The sequence below is a fragment of the Carcharhinus amblyrhynchos genome, chromosome 14 (genome assembly GCF_965287045.1).
Source record: "Carcharhinus amblyrhynchos chromosome 14, sCarAmb.v2.hapA, whole genome shotgun sequence".
Taxonomy (NCBI): domain Eukaryota; kingdom Metazoa; phylum Chordata; class Chondrichthyes; order Carcharhiniformes; family Carcharhinidae; genus Carcharhinus; species Carcharhinus amblyrhynchos.
In genome coordinates this window covers 74842892-74860741 of record NC_137337.1, presented here as the reverse complement: position 1 = coordinate 74860741, position 17850 = coordinate 74842892, and the positions used below count along the sequence as shown (strand labels likewise).

The following is a 17850-nucleotide window of genomic DNA, read 5'->3' as shown; positions in this document are numbered from 1 at the left end:
GACCAGTTAAATCACAAGAGCGGTTAGGACTTTGAGGATGGAATTTGTAAATCCTTCTGCTCTAACTTTCACTGATATAAGGTGGATTTTTTTAGCTCACAGAGTCAGCTCAAAGAACTCGGTACAATCTAATAAAACTAGATGTAGAGGAAAGAAAAATAATGAACTTGTACGTAAAGGGCACCCTTCATGACCTCAATGTACATTACAGCCAATGAAGTAAAGTCAGTGTTGTAACACAAGGAAACATGGCACCTAATTTATGCACAGCAAAGCCCCACAAACTGCAATGCAACAAATAATCAAATAACCTGATAAAGGCAAAATACTACAGATGCTGGAATCTGAAACAAAAAGCAAAAAAAGGTGGAAAATCTCAGCAGATCCGACAGCACCTGCAGAAAGAGTATAGAACAAATGTTGAGTTTGGATGATTCTTGAAGGGCATTAAAATGTTGGCTCTATTCTCCCAAAACAGCTGCATCTGACAGTCAAAGTCAATAAACAAAAGGAAGTAGAATGCAGGTGACTGAATAACTCAGTCAGGCATGTTTCAATGTAGGCAATGCAGAAATGAATTTAGTTCAAGAAAGTAAAATCTGCTGAGAATTTGGCATTGTTAGATCATTTATATAGCCTTAATTTTATTATCCTTACTATAAAGTCAAGTGAAACTAGCTGTATGGGTGATCATGTTTACGTCACAAGGTAATATTTCTGAACCATTTATGCTATTGCCATTAACCATAGGTTCACAGTGCCTGTGCAACTGAAGTATTTTGCTACAATCAACATCATTTATACCTTGTTTTCATGAAGCACGTGTAGCAGAGTCTGAGTCGATTCCAGACTTTGACAGAAAGTCCATCCCAGCAACACCACAAGGCATGAAAGGGGTTTAAATGTCTTTATCAATTTGCTTAATGTGCTGTAATCCTCCCGCTTTACTAACTGTAGGGCAGTAATCTACCAAAGTTAAAAAAGAGAGAAAAATGAGCAGCGTTCAACCTCTATATGATCACAAAATAACATAATTTTAATTTAAAAGCCAGTGTTAAATGAAAAAATGTTCAATTGCAATGTTAAGACAACTGCTCTCCAAGTGGTGCTCTTTTAATTTTCTAGGAGAGGTATTTGAGGAGTGGGTGGCAGGGGCATAGGGATGCTGATACTGCACCATTGCCAAATTAGTGAGATCAGCAATAATTACAAAGCAGTACTGTACCCCTTGAGAGATAATGAAAATAACACATTCACTTCAAACACTTACTACCAGTATGAAGCTCTCTCAGGTAAAGTACAGTAGGGTGAACATTAAAGAATCAGTAACTAGATAATGTTATAATACTCTAACTTAATTCAGCTGGAGTCAATCATAATTTACTCGCTTATTTTTCATGCAGTTTTAATTTTATGGACAGACGCTCTCAGTTCCAGGTCAATGTTTGACTTTTTTCATGAAGTCACAGGCTAGGCCAGCATTTGTTGTCCATCCTGATTGCTCTTCGGAAGATGGTGGTGAGTCACCTTCTTGAACTGCTGCAGTCCATATGGTGTAATTACATTAGTTATATCCACAGCACTGTTAGAGATGGAGTTCCAGGATTGGGCCCAGTGACAATGAAGGAAGGGCGACATAGTTCCAAGTCAAGATGACATGTGGCTTCGAGGGGATCTTTCAGGTGGGGTGCTTTCATGCAACAGTTGCTCTTGTCCTTCTAGGTAGTAGAAGTCGTAAGCTTGGAAGGCCCTGTCAAAGGAGCCTTGGTGAGTTGCTACAATGCTTCTAGTAGATGGTCACACTGCTTCCACTATGGGTCGGTTTTGGAGTGAGTGAATGTTGAAGGTGGTGGATGAGATGTCGAACATATAGGCTACTTTGTCATAATGTCAGTGCTGTACCATTGTCAAGTTTCTTGAATGTTGTTTGATTTGATTTATTTTCATATGTATTTACAGTGAAAAGTATTGTTTATTGCGCACTATACAGGCAAAACATACCATTCATAGAGAAGAAAACGAAAGAGTGCAGAATGTAGTGTTACAGTCATAGCTAGGGTGTAGAGAAAGATCAACTTAATGCGAGGTAAGTCCATTCAAAAGCCTGACAGCAGCAGGGAAGAAGCTGTTCTTCGGTCAGTTGGTACGTGATCTCAGACTTTCGTACTTTTTTTTCCCGGTGGAAGAGAGAACGTCCAGGCTGAACCGGGTCCTTAATTACGCTGGCTGCTTTGCCGAGGCAACGGGAAGTGTAAACAGAATCAAAGGATGGGTGGCTGGCTTGCATGATGATTGGGCTACATTCACAACCTTTTGTAGCTCCTTGCACTCCTGAGCAGAGCAGGAGCCATACTAAGTTGTGATACAACCAGAAAGAATGCTTTCTATGGTGCACTTGTAAAAATTGATGAGAGTCATGGCTGACATGCCAAATTTCCTTAATCTTCTGAGAAAGTAGAGGTGTTGGTGGGCTTTAACTATAGTGTTGGCACTGGGGGACCAGGACAGGTTGTTGGTGATCTGGACACCTAAAAACTTGAAGCTCTCAACCCTTTTTACTTCATCCCCATTGATGTAGACAGGGACATGATCTCCTTTACACTTCCTGAAGTCGATAACAATCTCCTTCGTTTTGCTGACAGAGTTTGTTGTTGGAGCTGCACTCATCCAAGCACATGGAAAGTATTCCATCACATTCCTGACTTGTGCCGTGCAGGTGGTGGACAGATTTTCGGGAGCAGAGAGGCAAGTTACTTGCCACAGAATTGCCAGCCTCAGCCTTGCTTTTGTGGACAGTGTTTATATGGCTGGCCCAATTCTATTTCTGGTCAACAATAACTCGTAGGTGGAATTAATATCAGAGTTGGTCAGATTATCTCTCATTGGAGAGAGTCATTGCCTGGCACAAATGCTACTTGCCACTTATCAGCCAAACCTGAATACTGTCCAAGCCTTGCTGCATATGAACATGGATTGCTTCTATGTCAAAGGAGTTGTGAATGCAGCTGAACATTGCGCAATCATCAGAAAATCTCCCCACTTCCAACCTTATGGCAGAGAGAAAGTTATTGATGATGAAGCTGAAGATGGTTGAGCCTCAGATGCCAACCTAAGCAATTCCTGCAGTGATGTCCCAGGAAAGAGATGATTGACCTCCAACAACCTCAACCATCTTCCTTTGTGCTAATTATGACTTTAGCCAGTGAAGACTTTCCCTCTTGATTCTCTGACTCCAGTTTTGCTAGGCCTCCTTGATACCACACATTCAAGTGTCAAGGGCAGTCACTCTCACTTCTCTTACAATGGCCAATGTCAATTATATCAGCTGTCCATACTTTCTAATGTTATTAATTCACTAAAATTGCATGAGGTAAATTAGTTATAAAGCCAAACAGAAAAAAATGCAGATTACTTATTCATATAATACTATAATTGACTGAATAGTACAGCAACCACATCAGCGTGAATCTCAAGAAACATCTGCATTCTAAAGCAAGCAAATGATAACAGCAGAAAATATTTTGGAAGACTGATGGTTTAAACAGCTTAAAAAAAGACAACCTACACATAAATTGAAACAAAGTGCCGTGAACGCTTGAAAGCTGAAATAAAACAAAAAAATGCTGAAAAACTTAGGTCTGGCAGCATCTGTGGAGACAGAAGGAAAGTTAACATTTTGAGTCCAATATGACTCTGCTTTGGAACTGAAGAAAGGCAAATTATACTGAAGGTTTGCCTTCCGCCAACAGAAATCAGTTGGCTGCAGACTTTGCATATGAAACAAAAACAAGTGTTTCCTGTATTAGAAGCCAAGCACACGTAACACACAGAAGCTGGTCACCAATAATGAAGCCAAGTGATTCCAGCTTAGAACATTACAGGATCGCTTCTGATATTACTGAGATTTTATAGATTTTAATCTGCAAGAGAGTCTTTCAGTCTGATGAGCTGCTGCATGTCAGAGCACACTACCACAGGTGTGGCTAGGCTACACCGATCTGTCATTTTACACTTTGTATACAACGAAACATCAAAGTGATCTAAGGACATGACTCAACAGCCATAGGCAACACCTGGGACTAGTATTTGCAGATTGGAATGCTTGATAAAAGAGACCATGGTCCTCGTTCACCTTCTCCCATCCTGGTAGTTGACTGCATAATACAATGATAATGAAGTTGCTGGCTAATCAGAGCAGTGAATATCTAACAATTAGACAGCAATAGATCCACAAAAGGCACAAGGAAAACCCCAATAGCTGAGAACCTTGGGAACCATAGGGCCAAAATCATCATTTTCCTTCCAAGCCTGTTTCCACAATGTGTGTGGTCATCTGATTAAGAACACTAACATAACACTTAGTTCAGAGTTCTGGATTTTTTGTTCCAAAAATAAATCAAATTAAATCATTGTGGGATATAGAAGTTTGAAAAGACCCATTTGGATCAATACATGAAATTTGGAAACAATAGATATTTTGGTGTACATTTCTCGATATAAACTTTGTCCCATATTCATTGTTGACTATTTACTCAAGACACAAAATCAACATTTCCTGCTCCCTCAATCCTAATACATACCAGAACCTGCTCCAGAAAGTGCTTACTGGTGCTTGTGCTGTAGAAATAAGCTTCCTTCCAGGTAGCAGGTTTGTCTGAGTCTGTGAATAATGCTAGTGTAACCTTTTCAGCCTCTGACAGTCCAAGAGAAACTGAAAAAAAATAAGGAAACAAAATAAAACAAATAGTCAAATAGTGCATTCCAACTCTCAAACACAACAACATTGCTGCTTTGAACTACATTCTAGTAACAAGCTCGGGAGGAGCATCCAAGGTGTAAGCAGCAACATGGTACAGAAGTTCAAGGACCACTGCCAAGCCTGTCCTGGTAGATGTGCATCTAGCAAGGAGAAAGTTAAAGGCCATCCTTCTAAACTGGGGACCTGGATGAACCTGTCTAGTAGTGCCAATAATTTAAAATGCTTCAACCCCTGGAACCAAACTACATTTCAAATAATGCTGCTCATTGGGTACTGCATATCTGACTAATCTGACATTTGGCCAGAAAAATACAGCAACATGTGAACCAGGAGGATTATCCCAGATTATCTGCGAGCTCAAGACAATAGAAACTGGAATCCAGCAACTAATTTTTAACCCAAAAGATACAATTCACTTCTTCTTGTGGAGGTCCTCATTGCCACAAATGTAAATTATTATCTTTCTGTTATACTTGGCAGAGTCTTCTGCTTCTGCAGGTACAGCACAAGCCTAAAACAGAAAGACTGAGTTTACAAATGGCAATGACTCAGTCCACAAATCCACCATTCTACTGACAAGGAAACACTAAATGGCAGAAATGCTCTGTATGTTGGATAATGATGGTAACAAATAAAGACAATGTGTGGAGCAGCTGCCATATTGGGAAGGGTTCGCGGGGCTATTTCATCCTTAACCCATGATGATTTAGTCAATCTTAGTCTGTGGCAATAGAATCCTACAGTGTAGAGGATGCCATTCAGCCCACCGGGTCTACACCAACCACAATCCCACCCAGGCCTTATCCCTATAACTCCATTTCTCCCGACAACAAGGGGCAATTTAGCATGGCCAATCCACCTAACCCACACATCTTTGGACTGTGGGAGGAAATCGGAGCATCCAGAAGAAACCCACGCTGACACGGGTAGAATATGCAAACTCCACACCGACATTGACCCAAGCTGGGAATCGAACCCAGCTCTCTGGTGCTGTGAGGTAGCAGAGGTAACCACTGTGCCACTCTGTGTGTTAATATTGGCACCAGACTGGAGAGAAGTTTGAAATGAATCAGAAAACGTTCCATGCCTTACCATTGGCTGTGTGCACACTGATACAGCTTGATGTCATACCTCAACAGTCTATCAGCTCATTCGCAAGGAATGTATGTGTTGAAGGAGTGGTTAAAGGATGGAAATAACTGGAAAATAAAAACTATACAAGTATTTGTAAATTATTAGCTTGAGATGACTCTGTGATTCCAAGGATTAAACTAAACCAAAATAAATTTATTTCCTAAAGTTCTGTGGCATGGTGGCACAGTGATTAGCACTGCTGCTTCACAGCCCAAGGGTCAGGGTTCAATTTCAGCCTCAGGTCAATGTGTGGAGTTTGCACGTTCTCCTTGTGTCTGCGTGGGTTTCCTCCAGGTGCTCCAGTTTCCTCCCACAGTCCAAAGATGTGAGGGCTAGGTGGATTGGCCATGCTAAATTGACCCTAGTGTCAGGGGATTAGCAGGGTAAATATGTGGGATTTCAGGATTGGGCCTGAATGGGATTGTAGTCAGTGCAGACTCAATGGGTTGAATGGCCTTCTACTGCACTGTAGGGATTCTACACAATGCGAGTGGGGCATCTGAAGGAAGGACACAAAACTGATTACCTCTTTCAGGTGAGATTTGTGCTACTAGCTTCTCTTTATTCTTCTCAATGGATACAGTGCTGTACAAACTGATCAGTGTTTGGTTTGATTTTCTAAGCATAAAGCCAAGTAAACGCTCCTCATTCAGTCCGTATTCTGTGGCACAGCAAGCTTCGTACAGTTCCTCACACAACTGTCGGATTTCAGAGGCCTGCCTTTCCATATCAAAAGTGAGCACAGAAACAACAGAGTAGATATGGTTCTTGGTCCACTCCTGCACATCAATGGCAGATCCATTCCTAGCCTTTCCCTGGCGAGCTTCCTTCAGCGAATGTAGAGCATCCCGCAAAAAGTCAACCAGTAGTTTCTGTAGCCTGTGGTTGTATTCCACAGTAGAGTTGTTGCTGTTTTCTACCAATAAGCAAGCAACCACAGCCTGCACAAGCTGAGGGCTGCTGGATAAAAGGTTCCACAAAGAAGAAAATGCCTCAGGACTGAGCTTATAGGTGCTGAATTCCTCTTGCTTCTCAACGGCCAGATCAGGATTATGACAGTTTAAAAATATATTGTGAAGTTCCTGTACAGAGAATAAAATATACCATTAGCATCACATACTATCCAGTTCTGATGTGGAGATGCTAGCATTGGACTGGGGTGGATACAGTAAGAAGTCTCACAACAACAGGTTAAAATCCAACTGGTTTATTTGGAATCATGAACTTTTGGAGCTCTGCTCCTTCAGCAGGTGAAGAAGGTGATCACCTGATGAAGGAGCAGCGCTCTGAAAGCTCGTGATTCCAAATAAACCAGTTGGATTTTAACCTGATGTTGTGAGGCTTCTTACTGTACCCAGTTTTGGTATAACTATCCAAATCACACATGAACGCAGGAATATTACTAGAAGGTCAACACGTCAATATGTCAAATTTATCACAGAATCCCTTCAGTGCAGAAGGAGACCACTTGGCCCATCGAGCCTGCACCAGAGACAATCCCATTCAGGCCCTTCCTCATAACCCTATGTACGTATCCTGCTAATCTCCCTGAAGGGTCAATTTAGCGTGGCTAATCAACCTAACCCACGCATCTTTAGAATGCAGGAAGAAACCAGAGCACCAGGAAGAAACTTCAGGCAGACACAGGGAGAACATGCAAAGTCCACACAGTCACCCATTTGGGAATTGAATCCTGATCTCTGGCATTGAGTCAGCAGTGCTAACCACAGTGCCATCCTGGGGAAATAACACTGCCACTTGATTTTTAAAATTGCACAGCAACATAATAGAATATTAAATTCACCACACATTTCAGTAATAATAGTAGTCTCAATTAAGAGATCAGTTTAATAAGTCACTGAAATTATTTAAATAAAATACACATCACCTTTATGATGGCTTGTGAGATGTGTGGTTGCAGCTCTTCCAGGAGCAGAAAGAATTCAATCTCGCTTTTGACAAATGGTGGGAGCGATATCTGGTGCAAAAGAAATTAATGGCCATCTCAGAATCAAAGAACAAAACATCTCGAAATTAATATAAAACTTGACTGAGATCAACCACAGAATCACTGAATGCATGAAGTGTCCATTTACCTGATCGTGTGACCACCAACGTTCCAGCTCCAGTAGCCACAGCCAGGCAAGTCGATGGGGACTAGAAACCGACTCCCACCTGCATACAACCAGCCAGTCAGAAATCAAAATTTTAAAACTTGATGAAAAATTAAAACTGCTTACAATTTTTGAACTATGGGATTTGTCACATTTGAAACATTTTCTTCAAATCAGTTTTGAAGAACGCAGCAACCTCTCCAGTCTGGAGATCTATTATGCAGAACCACCAGTTGTACCAAAATTCTTTGAGCAGACCCAAACAATTCATGGCATTTTTTAGTGTAGTATTTTGGAAGCAGAAACATAGAATGTAAATTATTTGGATAAGTAAGAAACTTATTGTGATTTATAATATTTAATACTTCAGGTAAATATTTATATCTCCAGTGTTTCCTAGTTCACACACTTGCAATTAGGCATTCTAATGTCATTCTATAATCCAGAAAATTCCAAAATCCAGAAATAATCTAGAATACAGGATTGGGAGCACAGTTTGCCTTTGGCCCCTCGAGCCTGCTCCACCATTCAATAAGATGATGGGTTATCTGATTATGGTCTCAGCTCTATGTTACTGTCTACGCCACCAACGCACCTCCCCCCCCCCCGCAAACCCCGACTCCTGTCTTTCAAAAATCAGTCTAACTCTGCCTTAAATAAATTCACTCCACTGCTCTCCAAGTAAGAGACATCTACACGCTAACGATCCTCTGAGAGGAAACATTTCTTCCCATCGGAGACTTAAAAGGGAGACTTCTTATTTTTAAACTGCGTCCTCTAGTTCTGGTCTCTACTACAAATGGAAACATCCTCCCAGTATCTACCCTGTCAACTCCCCTCAGGTTCTTAAATTTCAATAAGATCACCTCTCATTCTTCTAAACTCCGTATTTAGTCCAAAGCATTCTGGACTGAAGCGGTTACAGTTTATTTAACATCCCAAAGACTGGTGAAACCAGTCATAGAGCAGCTCACATAAAGGCATTTTTAAATCTCTAGTTATGTGTAAACTTATCCAGTGAATAATTACTCCATAATGATCAGGAAGAACCCAAGGCTGGCTGAACTAGGCAATCAAATGGGCCACAACACCCATGGATTTGGGAGGAAAAACATCAACCAGTATTCTGACCATGGTTCAGTGACCCTCCTACCCAACCACTGGGCGTGTCCATGATACTGACTGAGGACAGTATTACACATGATCTCTGACACCCCTACAACCAAAATCCTACCAAGATCAGAGGTAACCCCCTGGTCGAGCTACCAGATACCGATCTGGATATGTGGCAACAAATCAATAACTTTAGGAAGAATGGGGGGAAAAACATATTTGAGGAGGGAAAAGCAGATTATCACACAGAACCTAAGAACAGACAACCCACATCCTAAAAGTCCTTCATACGAGATTTTGATACGCATGTGTTAATCTGTATGCAAAAAGTTGAAGACATTATGACTGAAGGAGAGTCTTCTATCAGTTAATCATACTTTCAGTTCCTTTTGAATTTATACAAGTTATAATCTTGTGCAATGGTCAAGCAGATCAAGATAGAGCTATATAAATATATAAATGGAGTGCCGCTTTACAATAATCAACCAAAACAGACTATAGTTTAGAATCCCAAAAGACACATGATGTCAATAGCCTAGTGCCAGAGGGAAGTGAAAGCATACTCACAGAGCCCTTTTTCAAGTACAAGAAATAGATGGCACAGCAAAGGAAGTTCGGCAGCACGGTGGCACAGCGATTAGTACTGCTTCCTCACAGCAATTAGCACTACTTCCTCACAGAACCAGGGACCCAGATTCGATTCCCAGCTTGGGTCACTGTCTGTGTGGAGTCTGCACAGTCTCCCCCTGTCTGTGTGGGTTTCCTCCGGGGGCTCCAGTTTCCTCCCACAGTCCGAAAACGTGCTGGTTAGGTGCACTGACATTCTAAATTTTCCCTCAGTATATATGAATAGACACTGGAGTATGGCGGCTAGGGGATTTTCATTGCAGTGTTAATGTAAGCCTATTCATGACACTAATAAATAAATTTTAAACTTTACACAAGGATTTTAGAAGTGTTGGCTGTGAAGGCCACAGCTTTCACACAGCTAGTACTGCAAAGAATTTCAGAAAACAATCAACTCGTTCAAGAAATGGGCAGGCAGCTGATGTGTAATTTCGATGGCAAGAGGTTGGATCTTAAGAGGAACACAAAACTGGAATGGCAGCTGACATTTTGGGTCTGGGCAAAAACATCAATGCTGCTGTTCTTTCTGTCAAATCCACCTGGCCCACTAAGCTCGTCTAGCAGTTTCTGCTTTAGATTTCTTGCATCTGCAGCACTTTGTTCAAGCAACAGATGCATATGCCAATGGAAAGGCACTGGAAGTGGATAAAAGACTATGGGGTTAAAAAATCTCTCTGAAGTACAGTTCAAGCACATAGATCCAAAAACGAAAGGCCAGTAGAATTCCCTGTTTTAAAAATAGGGCCATGAGGTACAATAATAAAGAATAATGACTTTATATTGGACATGGATAAGGCCACTCTTAGAGGACTGTGCATAGGTTTGGGAATCCCATTATAAAAAAGGACACTAAGACCATATAAAGTACACAGTGTAGAGCCCAAGAATAATATCAAAGATGGGAAATTAAGTTTATGAAGGGAGACTTGAGGTACTAGGATCCCTTATCACTACGCAATGAAGGCTATGAAGAAAAGGGTTTAAAATTCTGCTTGGAGAGTCAATGATCAGCATGATCAATTTAAGATTACAACCAAAAGTGAGGAAAAAGCTCGAGAAATCTTGCTACACAGAATATTGTTAAAGTTCAGAATGTTTCACCACAGGACACGACTGAGGCAAAGTTCTTTAGTTCTGATTGAGTGATGAGAATGTGGAACTCACTACCAAGTGAGATGGTTGAAGCATAAGGCACAGATGCATTTATAGAATAGAATCCCTACAGTGCAGAAAAAGGCCATCCGGACTATTGAGTCTGCACCAATTACATCCAACCCAGATGCTAGCCCCATATCCTTACACATTTACCTGCTAAATTTAAGAGGAAGCTAATTAAGTACATGAGGAAGAAAGGATCAGAAGAATACATTGATGGGTGAGATTAAGTAAGATGAGAGGAGCATTGCATAAACAGTGTTTGGGCAACTGGCCTGTGCTTCAAAATTCTATGTAATTTTAAGGGGAAAGTGGATAGAGTAAATATGAGTCTGTGAGAAGAGATTAGACAGTGGGACCAGTTTTGGTTTGTTCAAAGAAAGAGTCAGCACAAATACAATGGGCTGTGTGATCGTCTGTGTTGTAAACTGCTATGCTTCTACAAGCACCTCCAGAGTACTCACCTTAGCTTGTATGGACAAACGACAATCGCCTGAATGATTTCCTTCACTTGTTCGGCACCACCACCTTGCCACTGCCTTAACTGGGGCATACAGGCTTGTGCCAAAGCCCAGTGTCCCTGCCGCAACTGCTCACAGAAGAACACAAACAGCCTCTCCAATGAGTCATCTTCCTCTCTCCCAAATGGATGCATGTTCGCAACCTTCGTCCCAGTGCCCAGGCAAGACAAAGATCCTTCCATGGCAAAGATATTTTGCACTATCAGCTATTTAACCACTTAAGACGCATTGCCTGCAAATAAGGAAATTATATTAAAACTATTGAAATTTCTACTTGCATTACTGCAGTATCATAAAGCAGAAGTAATAGGTTAAGCACAAAGTAAACAGCTGCCACAAATTTTACATTGCAATTTTTGTTTCCTCCATTCTACATAATCATTTATTCTCCATCAAAAAGGGCAGATAAAAGATGACAAAGTTGGACATTGCAGCAAATGTCCACTAAGAAACTTCCAGCTTTAAACTTCCAAAATGTAAAACATGAAACTGCCTGTACTGCTCCGAAATTAAACATCGCTTATGAAATTGTAAAAAAGTGCAACATCGAAATGTGAATTTTGAGAATGTAATTTCATTTTACCACTAATTTTCCTAATTTATATTTGCAATATTTTCAACCATCCATTCTTTGAGGAATTTTATACTATCCTAACAATGGTCAATACTGATTAGGATCAGTGATGTATCATTTCATTTCAATGCCAGGCTAAGAAACTGCCTCTCCCATGAATTCTATCTTTCAACATATGCCAACATCAGTACTCTCAAACACAACATATAGGGATAAGTCAAGAGTAATAGCTACAGGAACAATTCATCTACCCATGTAATTGTAAACTATCAGAAATGGCACTGCAACAAACACAAACAGCTGTATAACAATGAAAAAGAAAAAACATACCAAACATTAAAAACACTTCACTATTCCTCAAGGAAACAAAGACAGAGGTAAAAACGAGGACAGATTATCCTGTGTTGGGCTGACTGAACAAAATTCCAAGTTGATGCCACTGCGCAAAATCAGTTGTTAATTTTTCTCCATTTTGCACATCCTAGCTATTTAAACACGGTTCCTCAATTTCTCACCATGACAGCGAAGTGTTAAAAATCAAAGAATGAACCATATCATGCCACATACATCTAAAAGAGTGAAATTGATCCTAGGAGAAATTCTAGGGTTACAAATTTGAATTTAATTGACTAAAAGTAATCAATTAAAACATTAGTGAATTTTCCCATTGAATGCATCTCAAACTCAAGGCTCTCCCTCCAATTTTTATTTGCCAAACACCCAGGATGTACTCTTAGCAACCTCTGAAAATAGTTTATTGAAGGACAATACAGTTTAAGGAAATTTTACAGAGTGACAAACACAATTTTGCCAAAGCTACCGAGTGAAGTCATTACAATGATCTGCTCACATAAATACTGTGCACTGGTTGTAGTGTGAAGTTTCAAGGTAAGCCCAGAATCACTTTCTTTCTTTAGCTGCCAGTGCACAATTTGAAATCAAGTGGCTCAAACTACCCAAGCTTTCGCTTAAAACAGAATGATTTCAGCTGTATCAGCAAGAGCATTACAACTGACCTCTGATATATGAAGTTGTGGGTGAGGTAGGGTCCCCAGTCCTGATCCCTATACTGTAATTCCTGCTGAAATGTGCAGTGTGTACATGGGTGATAAATGAAGATGGGATTGCAATCAGCTGAATTGTCTCCCACAATCAATTCATCTTCCAACTCACAGTCTGGACACTTACCAAGGTCCCCAAACAGTTTTGGAAGGGAAGTGCAAGTAGTGAGAGCAAGGTCCAGATTTGCTGCAAAGTTTAAAACTTGAATGGACAGTAATTCAGTTATTTCTGAAAAGAGACATGATGTCAAAACTTGTTGCCTTGCACTCATCAGGACAGATGCAAGAGTGTCAAATTTCAACGAGAACAACAATTTATGCTTGCGTCTGAATGAGCACAAGACAAAAAGCTTCAACACAGCATGGCTCTTTTTCAACATACCAGGGAGCAAGTTTTGACAAGGGAGATAGATGCATGAACAATGAGCTATATTTGTAAACACACCACTTAGCAAAAACTTACAATGGTGAATAAAAGCAAAGCACAGTGGATGCTGGAGGTCCAAAATGAGAACAGAAAGTGGTAGGAAAACTCCTCAGGTCTGCTGACATCTATGGGGAGAGAAAGTGAGTGTTGAATTTCAGAACTGGGTTCTGGAGAGCCACAATGGTCTGAAAAAAAACTTTCCTCCCAATTTAAAGTTTATTTATTAGTGTCACAAGTAGGCTTGCATTAACACTGCAATGAAGTTACTGTGAAAATCCCCAAGTTGCCACACTCCAGAGCTTGTTTGGGTACACTGAGGGAGAATTCAGCATGGCCAAAGCCCCTAACCAGCCTGTCGTTCAGACTGAGAGAGAAAACTGGAACACCCAGATGAAACTCACTCAGACACAGGGAGACAGTGCGCCAAGCCAGGAATCAAAACTAGGTTCTGGCACTAAGAGGTAGCAACACTAACCATTGTGCTACCGTGCAGTGATATTCATCCAGCCACATTTATTTTGTGTGAATTCAGTTGGTGGGTGAGGGGAGGAGGACAATTTTCAAATTCCAGTACAAATACCAGTGTGGAGTTTCATTTTAAGACAGGCAGGACCAATTCCAACAAGTGTCACTATTAGTTTCCATTTCCAGTTTGGCTGTTTCCTTCCCCGTGATTCAGCCTGGGGCCAGCGTGTTTTTCAAGTAGAAAGGGGGACAGGAAGGTCCCACTCCAGCACTGGCCCCACTCCCAGACCCTCATCTCTTCCCTCGGGCAGAGGGGGTGACCCCTCACCTGTCTGTTCCGAGGGGGGAGAGGGGGTGGGGGATCCTTCACCTCCCTGCTCCGAGGGCGGGGACCCCCAGCCTCCCTGCTCCGAGGGCGGGGACCCCCAGCCTCCCTGCTCCGAGGGGGGGAACCCCTCACCTGCCAATGCATCTCCTCCCACCACCCCCGGATCTCCCCCCATTCCCCAGGAGCCTTACTTTAAGTCACTATCGGTGAGGCTGGAAGGGGACAGAGGGAGACATTCCGCATGCCGCCTGTCCCTGGGACGCTGCTGCTGCTGCTTTAAAATCGGGCGGAGAAACGGCCTCCCTCCACCTCGAGCCTGGCCGCCGGCTCACGTGACGCCGCTTTCCATCCGTCCGGGGGTCGCAGGTCACCACTTCCGGCCGCGTCTCCATGGCGATGAGCGGCCTACCTCCTCTTCCTGAAGCCTCAGTCTCTCGCCCCCCACCCCCCCACCCTCACCCTTTACAAACACTCGCTAAACTACAGGAAAAAAACTAGAGGGGTGATCGCTAGAGAGAGTGTTAAATTATTATGGCTGCTGGAATCTGAAACAAAAACAGAAAATTCTGGAAAATCTCAGTTGGTCTGACAGCATCTGTGGATAGACAATAGAGCCAATTGCCAGAATTTTACTGTCTTGCTTGCCTGAGGCCAACGGAGAATGCTGTTGTCCGAGCCAGTAATATTCCGGCAAATGTTTTGAGTCAAAAGATGTGCAGGTTAGGTGAATTAGCCATGCTAAATTGCCCCTTAGTCTCCTAAAATATGTAGGAGGGGGAATTAATGTGTAGGTTAGAGGGATTAGTGCAGTAAATATGTGGAGTCGCAGGATAGGTAAAATGCTTTGTCAAAGAGTCAGTACATATTCAATGAGCCAAATGGCCTCCTGCAGCACTGTAGAGATTGTATGATATTATGTGAGCCAGGCTGACCCTCTGTCAGAGCTGAAGATAATAAAAGTTTAAAGTTTATTTATTAATATCAATAGTAGGCTTACAGTAACACTGCAATGAAGTTACTGTGAAAATAAGACAAGGTTTATAACATGCTCTAAAACAAAATTTTATATTTGCAGCAACTTTGCACTGCTTGGTGGCACAGTGGTTAGAACTACTGCCTCAGAGCACTAGGGGCCCAGGTTTGATTCCAGCCTCGGAACACAGTCTCTTTGTGGAGTTTGTGTCTTCTCCCCATGTCTGTTGGTTTTTCCTCTGGGTGCTCTGGTCTTTGCCCACACTCCAAAGATGTGCGGGTTAGGTGGATTGGCTGTGGTAAATTGCCCCTTTGTGTCAGGGAATTAGCAGGATAAATACATAGGGTTATGGGGATAAGCCTGGGTGGATTGTTAGTACAGGCTTGATGGGCTGAATGGCCTTCTTCTGCATTTTGGAGATTCTATGATTCTTCTAACTTAAAGACTCCCCTCTACACTCCCCAACCAGGAGAATTCATTATTCAAGACTCACAACTGGTAGGAATGGATGATTCACTCAGTGCCTTTCATCACATCAGGACAGCCTAATGGAGTACATTTGAACGTGGATGTTTTGCTCTGTTGTCATTTATGAAATGCAACCCAGCAAGTTCCCGCAATCAGCCAGGTTATTATAACCTCTTGGATTTATCGGGGAAGTACACACTGTTTTCCTTGAGAAGGATTGAGAGGAGTTTTGAATGGAGCTATTCAAAATCATGAGGGGTCTGGACAGAGTAGGAGAAACTGAATGCACTGCCTGAGATTGTGGTGGACATAGATTCAATCAAGGCAAAAGGGAATTAGACTATCGATTTTTTTCACACAGAGAGTGGTGAGTGTCTGGAACAAGCTGCCAGAGATAATAGTAGTGGTAGGTACAATTTTATCTTTTAAAAAGCATTTAGATAGTTACATGGTTACGATGGGTATAGAGGGATATGGGCTAAATGTGGGCAATTGGGATTAGCTTAGGGGTTTTTAAAAAAAAATAAAGGCAGCATGGACAAGTTGGGCTGAAGGGCCTGTTTCCATGCTGTAAATCTCTATGACACTGATAGCTTACAAGGAAGAATATGCAAAGTTATGGGGAGACAGTGGGAGAATGGCACTATATGAATTGCTAACTTAGAAAGCTGGTTCAGACACAATTGATCAAATGGCCTCCTTTGGCATTGTAAAAGTTCTGTGATATTATTGAAAAAGTCAGGAACTATGTGTAGACCTAAGTATCTAGGTGCCACATCACTCACTACTGCACCACAGAACTAACAACATGGTGAGATCTGAGAAATACATTGGATGTTGGCTCCTATATCTGTGTAATGTGATATTATTTAGGTGAGTAGTGAAGATATCTTGGACAAGTGACACAGCTAATAAAGAAATGTTAATAAAATCTGAGACCAAAAGAACTCTGCTGTCCAAGAGCAGGAAGAGACAGTTAGAATTTTTTGGGTATGTGATAAGAAATCGTGATCTAGAAGATGCTAATGGGAAAGATCAAACGTAGAACAAATCAAGTTAGACAAAGAACAATCTTTTCAAAGAGCCTTCCAAGCTGGGGAACGTGTAACAAAAAATGATGATCCATGCCTTTAGAGCAAGATTAACGTGAATGTCTATGGTAACCAATGCCCTTTTTATGCATGGTACCTGAAGAGAGAACCACAAGGTATATCTCCTAATGAAGAACTGTTAATGACTGGTACAGAATAGCACAATTCAATTCCAGGACTACAAGCAGACGGACATGCTGTAAGTGTAAAACCTGTTGGGCTATATGCAACAAAGAACATGTGATATGACATGTAAATATACATTGTCAATATAAGCTATAATTATAAATGTCATGAGGTACCTCAGGATGAAACACTATACTGAAAGAAATTGACCTATTTTGCATTTTTATGTACCTTTACAAATTTTATAAATAGATATTTTGCAGGAATAAAGGTGACAATTACTGGACAATCTGTTCCAGATCCTGGGCAAGGAATAGATATTGGCCAGGACACCCAGGAGAATTCCCTTGTTTTCTTCAAAATCATGCCATGGGATATTTCATGTCCACCTGAGAAGGCAGATGAACATCTCACCCAAAGACAGTGCAGTGTGAACGCAGTTAGTGTCCTGTGAGTCAGCATGTCTGATGCAGGAGTAATAAATGTCCAAAAGCAAAATATGTGGAAATCTGAAACGAGATCAAAAAATGCTGCAAATGCTCCCCTCTATGGGGGAGCAGGCAGCATCTGTGCAGAAAGAAACAATGAATGTTTCAAGATAATTACCTATCGCCAGAAGTGACCCAATACAGTAGTGGATTTGACATTAACCTCTCCGTACATTGCAAAGCAGCACTTGCCAGAAGAAACAAAATGCCAAATCAAGAGAAAATCATCCTGAAAATGCCTTTGCTGAAGCTGTTTAATGCTCAGCTCAAGTTGCAACTTCAATAGTGCATCCAGGTTAATGAGCCACAGGAAACACTGGAACTGTGAGCTGGCAAAGTTATGAGGAACAGTTAAAAATAACTTATAAGAATAGATCTCATGGAAATATGTAATACTGCTAAGAATAGAAAAGTTTCAACCTAAAC

General features: G+C 41.4%; 1 protein-coding gene across 3 annotated transcripts in view; it reads right to left on the bottom strand.

Annotated features, from left to right (window-relative positions):
* The window catches only part of zfyve26 (zinc finger, FYVE domain containing 26), a 77882-nt gene extending 63294 nt beyond the window's left edge, over positions 1-14588 (bottom strand). For 2 of the 3 annotated variants that reach the window (XM_080203132.1, XM_080203134.1), the window contains exons 1-8: positions 14470-14588; positions 13522-13610; positions 11367-11655; positions 7990-8068; positions 7782-7871; positions 6420-6975; positions 4581-4711; positions 805-966 (exon numbers count right to left, since the gene is read on the bottom strand). In XM_080203132.1, coding sequence (XP_080059258.1) covers positions 805-966; positions 4581-4711; positions 6420-6975; positions 7782-7871; positions 7990-8068; positions 11367-11605 — 1257 coding nt within the window. In that variant the 5' untranslated portion in view covers positions 11606-11655; positions 13522-13610; positions 14470-14588. The remainder of the gene's footprint in view (positions 1-804; positions 967-4580; positions 4712-6419; positions 6976-7781; positions 7872-7989; positions 8069-11366; positions 11656-13521; positions 13611-14469) is intronic. The other variant, XM_080203133.1, reaches the window with a different exon arrangement.
* Positions 14589-17850: the final 3262 nt, after the last annotated feature.